Source organism: Hippocampus bargibanti, linkage group LG01 (assembly GCF_051943395.1).
Source record: "Hippocampus bargibanti isolate YZ-2025 linkage group LG01, ASM5194339v1, whole genome shotgun sequence".
In the NCBI taxonomy this organism is placed as follows: domain Eukaryota; kingdom Metazoa; phylum Chordata; class Actinopteri; order Syngnathiformes; family Syngnathidae; genus Hippocampus; species Hippocampus bargibanti.
In genome coordinates this window covers 21,720,656-21,732,490 of record NC_142734.1, presented here as the reverse complement: position 1 = coordinate 21,732,490, position 11,835 = coordinate 21,720,656, and the positions used below count along the sequence as shown (strand labels likewise).

The following is an 11,835-nucleotide window of genomic DNA, read 5'->3' as shown; positions in this document are numbered from 1 at the left end:
GAATAAAGGCATATCCAATCCAATCCAATTCAATCTACAATTAGGCTCACTCCTTTAAAACTGCTTGAAAACACCCCGTCTAATCGATTCCACTGGGCAACACGGGGGCGATCTTACTCGGCTACGCATAATTTCATTACTCCATCATAGAAGAAGCCGTCGTGACGAATGGTTTGTTTTGGTCACGAGACAGGAAATACAAATTGAGAGTCCAATGGTTTACATTGTTCGACACAATCTCAAACAGTGTGATCTATGTTTAATTGGTGTGGAATGGCGTGTTTTCCATGACAACTTGTCAGCTTCGTGTTTTATTTTGCTTCTCCGATGTTTCATTGATTGGAGGGCGGACACAATGTTCCTGGGCTAGTTTTAGCTTGCTGGTTAGCTTTGGCGTGTAGACTACAACCTTGCCCTTTCCACAGCCACCTTGGATTACTAGTTGGCCGCAATCTCCGTGCGTTTGTTTTCTTGTTTTAATATCCCGGTATAACTCCCATTTATCCTCATCGCGTGTTATTTCAAAATCTCTGTCACGAGTGCTTTCTTGTGTGCGAGCGACAACCTGTCAACTCCTTGACAGTGGCATTCATGATCGTGGATCTCGCGAAGGAGTGATTGATTGAAAGTAACACATGTCCTTGGAGGTGAGTTGGAAACATCGTTTTGATTAACTTATTAATTTATCTGCCTCTAAACAATGCCAGCTGTGTGCAGACACATGTTATGATGGGGCTTGACATCTTGCCAACATTAGAGACTTGTAGCCAATAAGCCTGTTTGTTTCACATGCAGACACACCATAGGTAAAGGTTGCATGTTTCTCTCGAAGGCGAATACGCCAAACAATTATATAAAATACTCATTTGTAAGATGAATAATATCACAAGTGTTAAAATTGTCTATCTCAGTAATTGGATGAAGGGATTTAACTTAATGTACATGATGAAGCAGTAGATATTTGGTTCACTCGCATAAAAACTACAAATCGCTGTGACCCTAATTGCCTTTGTGGTCTTGGGCAAAAGAACAAAAAAACTACACCTCACACTGAGTGAGTGGTGTATCTTGATCTGCTTCAGTAGTTACAGCTGTTTATTCTCATAGAATATTTTATCACCGGGGCATTATCGTACTTGACAAAGATATCATGTAGTATATTTTTCTTGCTGTTTTTCAGACATCTTGCACCTGAACCCTGAGAGCTGTCCTTTTGTCTAAGTCCACATTTTTGGTAGGAGGGGCATCCCTGAATCATCAGGATGTTGGAAGGACTGGTCGCCTGGGTACTGAACACATATTTGGGAAAATATGTCAGCAACTTAAACACGGATCAACTTTCTATAGCACTACTTAAAGGTAATAAATATGACAGCTTGTATGGGTTCCAGCAGCCCTCCGCGACCCTACTGAGCATAAAGTGGTTCAGAAAATAAACGAATGAATGACTACGACTGTTTTTTTTTAACAATCTAATTTGCAAAATAATTTTCACATGAACAAAAGCTGTCCTCCATTTAGATTAGGGGTGCTCAATACATAGATCACGATCTATCAGTTGATCTCTAAGGTATTATTGGTAGATCGCATGACAAGCAGATGTGATATAGTCATGAATTGACACTATACAACTAAAGTTGAGTTTAATTATAATGGGTAGATCATTTTGACTTGGTCATTTCAAAAGTAGCTCCCATGCTGAAAAAGTGTGGGTACCCCTGATTTAGATGATCGGTTTGAAATGTTTTATTTAGGTTTTTATGAGGCAATGCTGAGCAAAATGTGTATGTTCCGTCTTCCTACTCTTTAGGTGCAGTTGAATTGGAGAACCTCCCTCTGAGGAAAGATGCCCTTACAGACTTTGACCTGCCCTATGAGGTTAAAACAGGTGAGTCTGGTTCATAGTGTTTTCCTTTTTGGTTACTTTGAAAGGTTGCTGATGTAATAGTTTAATTCTGTAAATATTTGAATACAGTAAAGTCTCGTTATATCGATATTCAAGGGAGTCCGAAAAAATATCGATATAACCGGGACTATCGATATATCCGGACCCTGTTTGCATGTAATTTTCTCCGTGCGTGCATAGAAATAGTATCGATATAACCGGGACTATCGATATATCCGATATCGATATAACGAGACTTTACTGTATTACAAATACCTCAAACATAGCGGTTGTTGGATGTCTGTGCCACCAATGAAATCTCGAATGTAATTTCTTTTTTCTATGATCCTTCTTGTTTTAAGGCTTCATTGGAAAGATTTCACTTCAGATCCCATTCTACCGCCCTCACAGTGACCCTTGGGTCATCTCCATGTCTCAACTCAACCTTATCATTGGTCCTGCCCATTTGCGAGAATATGATGATGAGAAGGAGAAAGAGGAGCAGAGGAAGCGCAAGAAATGTCTCCTCAAAACTCTTGAGGAAAAATTCAAAGTAGGTTGATTGTGATTTTTGTTTTTATTTTTTTCTCCAAAACTTTTTTTACCTGAGGAAAATGTTTCAAAACTATTTACTACATATTAATTTTATTTACATGTCTTCCTTCAGAATGAGTGTGAACAAAAAGGAGAGTCTTACTGGTACACTGTGACTGCATCGGTGGTTACAAGGATTGTGGAAAACATTGAGGTACAGTAATGAGACACAATATTATCATCAACCTGATATCTAATACTACATATACTATCGTGCATTTTGTTATTTTTCCTATTGAAAGAGCCACAAGAGTTTTGGCATTGAGCTCATCTGCACAAAAGGTCGGTGTTTGATTAGTGATTGCCCCCCCCCCCCCCAAAAAAAAGGGGGGGGGGCAATCACTAATCAAACACCAAACAATGAAGAAGTGAAGTAAAGGTAATAGTACAACTCTACTACTTCCAATACTTTCTGTGGTGCCTCGGCAGAAATTATACAGAGAGACCGCCCCCTAAAGTTGTTTACTGGGCCCTGCAATGTGGTCACCGGACCAGAACCACATTCTCGGTTTCTTCACAAAGTGAGATTGAAGTATAGTGACTCAAGTCAAAGTGTTCAAAAAGCTGTAAACAGAGATAGCATTCCTGAGGAATGCCCGTAAACAGTCCAGTGTGCTAGGAGGATTTAGTCCAGTCTTGCAGCGCTTAATATTTTTCCAGCTTCTATTTACTGTATGTTGATGGTGTTGAATGCAAAGGACAACCGACACCATTTTTTTTCCTGACTGACATCAGAAAAACGTTTTATAGCATCTAAAATACCCAAAGCACGCAGGCTGATATTTTTAGTCAAATGCAAAACACCAATAAAAATGACTTAAAGTGTGCTAAATCTGCAAAAAATTGAGCTGCGAATTGGGCATTTTCAGAAAGTCCTGCCCCCAGTCACTGACGTCACGCCAAGACGTCTTGCCCTGCTTGAGAATCAAAACAATGGCTTCAGATTCGGAGAAGATGCTTTCTTGTTATGCATCCAGTTATGAATATGATTCAAATAGTTCTGAAGAGGAAAGCATAAATGTTTGCAATCGATTAAAGAAGGTCTTCCGGGTCATTTTGAGGCATCAAGACTGATGCGTAGCATCCCAGAAAATGCAGAAGATGGCGCCAGAGCTCCATTGGAAATGGGTTGCTTTGTCTGCTTGGAATTTGTGTCTACGAATATCAAATACAGTAAAGTCTCGTTATATCAATATCGTTTATATTGATAATACTGCTTATTACGACACTATTTTCATTTCCCGTGCACATTTCTAGTCTTTTTATGTATACAGTAAAGTCTCGTTATATCGATATCGGATATATCGATAGTCCCGGTTATATCGATACTATTTCTATGCACGCACGGAGAAAATTACATGCAAACAGGGTCGGATATATCGATAGTCCTGGTTTTATCGATATTTTTTCGGACTCCCTTGAATATCGATATAACGAGACTTTACTGTAATTAGTTCCGTTTAGTACGATTTGTGGTTTTTACGATAATCCGGTTACTACGGTGCTCTTTTTCATCTCCCGTCGGCCATTTTGCTATATTTATATCGATACACGCCATCGGCCGCGCCATCGGCCTCGCCATTGGTCTCGCCATTGGTCGACTTGGTCACGTGACTTGGTCACGTGAGTTTCTTACGTGACCAGCTCCCGTGTAGCGGAGCCATTTCCATTTTCAGACGCTAGCTTGTGTGTAGCAGACGAGATTGAAGTGTTTGTGTTAAAAGGTAAAAATGGGAAGCAGAAGAAGATTGATTTCCCTGTTGTGGTATGTACATGCCCACTGTACTGTATATGAATGCAATTGTTTTTTGCAACAATGTTTCTTGTTTTGTCTGCTGAAGCGTGATGTTAAATACTGTGTATTAAAGGACAACCGATAAAAACAATAAAAATAACTTCACGCCAAGACGTCTTGCATTGCTTGTGAATCCAAACAAACACACACACACACACACACACACACACACACACACACACACACACACACACACACACACACACACACACACACACACACACACACACACACACACACACATGTCGTGTGGAATGGATACGGATCGTTTTTCAGCATTTTTTACCACGACATTCATCAAGGAGGAGACTGTGCTGAGCGGTTGCGCCTTTTTGGCATCATGAATATGCCAGTACTGTTTTTGAATGGGAGGAATGTCGGCGCCATTCGACTGTCATCGCTGGACACCACAGGGGCCATTGTGCTTTTTTGCACCTGTAATGGGCAGCATCTTCACAGCCCCGCTTTGTTCAGCGGAAGGTCGGTGCTGTTGGACAATCTGTGGCTGGATGGATACATGGCTTGAGGAGCCCGCGATAAGAAGGAGCGCCGATGCGTATGTGGAACTATCGCGGCTTGGAATTAAAGTGGATTTATGTGGGACAGGAGATGTGAGACAATCTCTTCGTCAATGGATGCTACAGCTGCGTGTTTGCTTTCAACATTTAGCTTGTAGTCGACGTGCACATTCCACCATGATGTCCCTGATCCACTGGTGACGAGACGCTTTGATCCTCTCCTCTTTCATGTGGAACTGCTTTGTTTAACGAAGAGTGTACAGAAAGTGCTTCAGAATGAATGACTCTCTGTGTATTTGTGTTGTCATGTTATTTGTTAGTTTTTTTTTGTTCTTTTGACTTCAAGACGGCTTAGCGAGAGTGGCTGCCTTTCCAGCAGCTCATGTATTTTGTTTTTCTACTTTCATTCCTTTCATAACTTTGCTGCTGTGAAATGTAAATTTCTCCACTGCGAGACTAATAAAGGCAAATCCAATCCAAACCAATCCAAATACACTGTAGAGGAAAGCATACATGTTTGCAATCGATTAAAGAATTATATGTGCCATTTTGAGGCAACATTCGGGGAACATCTCTCGCCCCAAAAAAAGAGGCACAAAATTGCGAGCTCATGGCCAGCTCAGTTTCTTGTTTGCCGCTTGGATGCCCTCTTTTGGCAGCTTTTATTAATGCAGTTCGGCGCCGGACGGATATATCGACAGTACGGTCATATCGACATTTTTTCTAACTCCCGAGAATATCGATATAATGAGACTTTACTGTAGTTGTCTTGGTGCAACGCACAACGATTCACCATCACGTTATTTATGTGTTTTCCTTCTAATTTCGCCATCAAAACGAAATTTTCAGACCAAACAAAGTACCGCAAAATGCATTGTGTGTCCTTTCTCGGTCAGGGGCGTTCCTTCCGTGACGTGACGTCAGGACTCGTCACCAACTCAAAAACAAGACCTCTTGAATATTCAGCGCGAGTCTTAAAACGTAAACTATAGCTATATGCGGTGGAATCTTATTAAAATACGCTCAGTAAAAGTCATTTGAAGCCATTTTACAAATTATGGACACAACTTGTCCGGAGACGTCGGTTGTCCTTTAACTAATATATATTGGGCAATTCTTTTCTGATTTCTGATTCATTTGTTTAGCTGAACATCCAAGATGTGCACCTGAGATTTGAGGATGACACCTGCAATCCGGAGAAGCCCTTCTCCTTTGGAGTCTGCGTTAACAATATTTCTGCTCAGAATCCCTCTAAAGATTCGGCAAGTAGTCTTTGATTTTAAAGCTAGCTATTGATCTTTCCTTGCATTTTCTGTACCTCTTGTCCTCAATTGTGTTGCGGATGAGTGAGAGCTATTTAGCTGGTTGGCAATTGCAGGACAAACAACTTTCATACTCAATTCTCATTTATGAACAACTAGGAGTCTCCAGTGAACCAAACATGCACATTATTATAATGTAGGTAGATACGTCTGTGTAAGCTCTCAGTCGTACAGGAGTGGTCCATCGATGAGAAGGTTTCTTCAGCCGTCATCTGTACAAAAGTGAAGGTTTCGGACGTTTCGCCTCCTATCCAAGAGGCTTCGTCAGCGAACTAAAGTCTGACTGGTCGTATCGGCCCCATTTATATATCCCTAATGTCCAGACATGGTGGCGCCGGACACAGCTATGATAGGTCCCTACTCTCAGGTTGGGGGGGCGGGGGACCCCTCCCTGTGGCCCCACTGATTGTTCCTACATTCCTGACTAACGACTGGCCTATTACCCCCACTGCCCCCGGTATCACCTCATCAGCATAACGACCCTCATCAGCATTGCGAAAGTTGCCTAACCTGTTTTGCCTAAGCAGGCTATTGTATGAACGATCCAAATTGAACCTCACCCCACCCGACCGGTTTAATGAAGGATTTTGTTGTTTTATAAGAATCGCTTCTTTTACGCCCCTTTCAAACCATCTATGTTCTTTCGCTAAGATTTTAACCTCATTGTCGTCAAATGAGTGGTTGCTAGCTTTTAGGTGCAAATGTACTGCCGATTGAGGCCCACTAGTATTATCCCTGCGATGTTGATAAAGTCTTTTTTTGAGAATTTGTTGAGTCTCCCCAATGTACTGCTCTTTACAATTTTCGTTCTTACAATGTATGGAATAAACTACATTACTTTGTTTTTCATTTGGTAGCCTATCTTTTGGATGCACTAATTTTTGCCTTAACGTGTTTATCGGTTTGAAATAAGTAGGAATTTTATGTTGCCAAAGGACTCTTTGTAATTTTTCAGAAACTCCTGCAATGTACGGTACTGCTACTCCTCTCCTTTTTGAATCTTGAGAATTATTGGTTTCGTTCGCTATTCTTTCTTTCTGACATTTGTTGAATGACCACTGAGGGTACCCACAGTTAGTGAGTGCTCTCCTGATATGTTTTGACTCCTTTTCTCTACCTTCAGTGCTAGTTGGTATTAGTTTAGCCCTATGCTGGAGGGTTCTGATAACTCCTAGTTTATGTTGTAAAGGATGGTTAGAGTCAAAAAGTAAGTATTGGTCAGTGTGCGTAGCCTTCCTGAAGACTTATGTTTTTAGCGCTCTGTCCTCTTTTATAATTACTTTACAATCCAAGAAGGCTAGTTGGTTCTCTTGAATGTCCTCACGAGTAAATTTAATGTTGAAGTCTACAGAGTTGAGGTGATCTGTGAAGGATTGAATTTCTTGTTTCTTAATTATGACAAAAGTATCGTCCACATATCTAAACCAGTGTCTAGGTTTGTGTAGGTAGATAAATATAAAATGCTCATGAGTTTTGCTGTTTGTCTTCTGGACAATAACCATTTTACAAAAGGCATTGTGTCCCAAATTGAAAAAAGGCTTTATTACTAGTGCGTTTTTCCTTTCAATAGGCCTGGAACCTATTTCGACAGAAGCAGCTGGAGATTGAAGATTTTAGAATCTACTGGGATACAGAATGTGAAATGCTGGCAAAACTCCCGGTAAATCAGATCCAGGTCAGATGTCATCAGTTAAAACACACAATTTGACAAAACATTGAATTCATTTGAATCACATTCCCTTTGATAGGATCTTATGGTGCTGAATGGGTTAAAACATTGTTAGCTGTTGGCATCATGCCAGAGATTAGGGTTTATTCACTAAGACGATTTACACCCTCTTGTGTCTGTTTGTGGGTCCCAGATCTATGTTTGTTCTTCATCTTATTCTGTGTTTAACCACGCAGAAACAGAAAAAAATAGTTTTGAAGTTTTCACATTAATAATTTGTCACGATGCCAAAAGAAGCATTAAATAATTTCGTGTTTTCTGGATTTTGGATGGGAGAAAGGTGTGCATTTCTCCCCATCCAAAACAGTAGTGTCTGGCGAGCACTAATTGTCTCTGAGAAGGTCATTGCAACCACATGGGAATGGCCAATTGCCACTGGGACCTGATTGACCAGAAGCTCAGGTGAACCACCTTTAAAACCAGACTGAGGACGTCACTTCGAAGGAGGAAGAAGAGAGAGAAAGGACAGCCCGGAGGGCAGTGTTACCTGTGGTCTGCCAAAAACCGACATCCATTGCAAATTCAAATAAAGAAATCTCAAAATATCCTTCCTGGATCTGGCTGAGTGGACTTTTATCATCTTTCCACCTGCTTGCTGTCTCGCCGCATAACAATTGGTGGCAGTGGTGGCATCGTTTTGCCCTGCATGAAGAAGGTGGGATCGTTACGCCTTGCTGAAGTGGAGAAAGATAAGACGAAGCCAAGATGAAGAAGGTGGGATGAGGAAGAAGTCGTGCAGCAGAGGCCAACCAAACTGGACTGATGAGGATCAAGGAAACCAGGAGCTTGAGTTGCCCCAAGAAGATGCTGTTCTTCTTTTCCATGAGGTGTCTGACAGTTGCCAAGCCAACGCTGGAACTGAGCAGAGTGAAATGGAACCAGTGATGATGCCTAAGACTCACACAGTGAGTACAACCAGAGCTCAACTTACTGAGGAATTGGTGAAAGAAATCAGAATCAGAATCAGAATACCTTTATTTGTCCCGCAATGGGGAAATTTGCAGTCCACAGCAGCAAATCAGAAAATCCATGCAATATTCTCAACATTGAGAGGGGTTGTTGATTGAACAGATCGACCAATTAAGAGATCAGATGCACCACAACAAGCAAGAATGGACATTTGATAGTCGATCGAGTCAACATTATTATCCTCCTCTAAAACCATAGCCCCAAAACACTGACCCTCGAACATCCAAGCCAACAAACCTTCCTCCAGCACAAGAAACTCCCATTTTGGATTACCTAACATATGCCCAACCTCCACAGTGTCCTCATCCAAGTCAAGATGCCATTCCCATGGTTTCTGAACCCAGAATTCCAGAAAGAAACGGAAGATGCAGAACGTCAGAAGCTGGAAGAGGATCTCCAGCGAGGATTTATCAGGGAGAGATTGGCACCCTGGACAGAAGGTGTTAATATTGTTACCTGCGGGACCAAGTAAGCTACTGGCAAAGTGGCAGGGCCCATACACTGTGACTAGGAGATTAGGACTTGTCACATATGAGGTTCTCTGCCCTGACAAACAAAAGAAAAATGTTATTGCTGATTATTTGACCAGAATGTTTGAACTCTGAGGAGAGGCTGTGAATGACGTCATGATGCCAAAGGAAGCATTAAATAATTTCGTGTTTTATGGATTTTGGATGGGAGAAAGGTGTGCATTTCTCCCCATCCAAAACGGTAGTGTCTGGCGAGCACTAATTGTCGCTGAGAAGGTGATTGCAACCACATGGGAATGGCCAATTGCCACTGGGACCTGATTGGCCAGAAGCTCAGGTGAACCACCTTTAAAACCAGACTGAGGACGTCACCAGACTGAGGAGGAATAAGAGGGAGAAAGAACAGCCTGGAGAGCAGTGTTACCTGTGGTCTGCCGAAAACCGACATCCATTGCAACTTCAAATAAAGAAACCGCAAAATATCCTTCCTGGATCTGGCTGAGTGGACTTTTATCATCTTTCCACCTGCGTGCTGTCTGGAATCTGTTCAAAATAAATTGTTTCCTTGCTTAATTTTACTCAAAACATTGTCAAAATCGTTTCATTTATTTATTAACCACTCACTTTTAAAAACTGACTCTGCTGTATGATTTGTTACACTTACTTTATACATTGATTCCTGTTGGACTACTCTAGTTGTTTTAGAAGGTGTAAGTTGTTTTTTCTTGGCACATATGTTTTCATGTTGGTCAAGACGGTTGTTCTTCTTGATCGATGCAATTTATATGTGGTACTCAGTGTATACATTTTGAGAGTTTTTTTTGTGGAAGACTGCATTATAGTTTTGTAATTAGAATGTATTAATGATCATCATTTCCACAATTCACTTTTTTTACGCACTGTTGTTTTGGGAATGTGTAGGAGGCTATGACCCAATGTATGAAGACGTGGGAGCACCAGTATATCTTTGAACCAGTATGTGCCTCCGTACTGCTCCGAAGAAATGCCTCCAAGGAGCCTCTGAGGTTCAGACACACCCCGCGGATTCAAGGTCACATTCAGCTTGAAACCATGTCCCTACGCTTATCTCAGGTCTGCATCATTACACGACCACGGTGTATGTGCTGCACACACTTTACTCATACAAATTTATTTTCTACGAGTGGCATGTAATGATCCCCCCCGCCCCCGAAAAATAAATATATTTTAATGTAGAACCATTTGATTTTGTTTGATGCACTTGAATCAAAACCATAATGATTTCCGTGCTTTACGTGTGTCCTCTTAGGTTCAATACCAACAGGTCATGGCATTCCTCAAAGAACTCTACCGCCGGGAAAGGGAAATGCTTTACAGAAAATGGAGACCCAACTGCTCCGTTTCCGGGAAGTACGAATCAGAATTCTGAGGCTTTGCACCAAATCAGCTTGGCAAATATGCTGTATATTCTAAAATGTGTTTACATATTTAATATTTTCTCCTAGCTGCAGACAATGGTGGTTGTTTGCCATTGAGGCAAACCTAAGTGAGATCAGGGAACAGCGACGTAGGGGAAGTTGGACCTTTGCCCTCCAGCGGGCACGAGATGCCCAGACGTACACCAGTCTGTACTTCAGAAAACTCAAAGGAATACCACTAAGCCCCCGAGAAGAGGTACTATAGTATAACTGACAGTACTCTAAAATGGTTGGTTAGTGTACAAATTTACTGTAACTTCTGAAGAGAACAGACTAGAGAGCTGATTTTGTTATTGCATTTGTTATTGCTGAGAGAAATGGAACGCCAAGAGTATAGAACTAAGAGTAGGAACTTTGAATGTCGGAACAATGACAAGTAAAGGTCGAGAGCTGGTTGACATGATGCAGAGAAGGAAGGTAGACGTATTGCGTGTCCAGGAGACCAGGTGGAAAGGGAGCAAGGCTAGAATCTTAGGGTCAGGGTTTAAGTTGTTCTATCATGGTGAAGACAGAAGGAGAAATGGAGTTGGGGTTATCTTAAAAGCGGAGTTTGTTAGGAATGCCTTAGAAGTAAAAAGAGTATCAGATAGAATGATTGGTCTGAAGCTAGAAATTGAAGGTGTGATGTTCAATGTTGTTTGTGGGTATGCCCCACAAGTAGGATGTGAGCTGGCGGAGAATGAGAAATTTTGGTTGGACTTTGATGAAGTCATACAGAACATCCCGAGAAGTGAGAGGGTTGTAATTGGTGGAGACTTCAATGGACATGTTGGTGCAGGAAGCAAAGATGATGAGGAGGTTTGGACTCCAGATTAGGAACGCTGAAGGACAGATGGTGGTTGACTTTGCTAAAATAATGGAAATGGCTATTGTGAATACTTTCTTTCAGAAGAGACAGGAACATATGGTGAGAAGTACACAGGTAGACTACATTTTGTGTCAACGGCGCCATCTAAAGGAAGTCAGTGACTGCAAAGAGGTTGGTGAGAGTGTAGCCAGACAGCATAGGTTAGTGGTGTGTAGGATGACGATGGCAGTGAGGAAGATGAAGAAACCAAAGGCTGAAGTGAAGACAAACCAGATGCCAGATGACTGG

General features: G+C 41.5%; 1 protein-coding gene across 2 annotated transcripts in view; it reads left to right on the top strand.

The window, feature by feature from the left end:
* The first annotated feature begins 204 nt into the window (after positions 1-204).
* vps13d (vacuolar protein sorting 13 homolog D) overlaps positions 205-11,835 on the top strand; it is an 87,811-nt gene continuing 76,180 nt past the window's right edge. For both annotated transcript variants that reach the window (XM_089003801.1, XM_089003792.1), the window contains exons 1-10: positions 205-647; positions 1,181-1,359; positions 1,811-1,888; positions 2,248-2,438; positions 2,553-2,633; positions 5,938-6,054; positions 7,685-7,789; positions 10,204-10,374; positions 10,571-10,671; positions 10,767-10,935. In XM_089003801.1, coding sequence (XP_088859927.1) covers positions 1,263-1,359; positions 1,811-1,888; positions 2,248-2,438; positions 2,553-2,633; positions 5,938-6,054; positions 7,685-7,789; positions 10,204-10,374; positions 10,571-10,671; positions 10,767-10,935 — 1,110 coding nt within the window. In that variant the 5' untranslated portion in view covers positions 205-647; positions 1,181-1,262. The remainder of the gene's footprint in view (positions 648-1,180; positions 1,360-1,810; positions 1,889-2,247; positions 2,439-2,552; positions 2,634-5,937; positions 6,055-7,684; positions 7,790-10,203; positions 10,375-10,570; positions 10,672-10,766; positions 10,936-11,835) is intronic.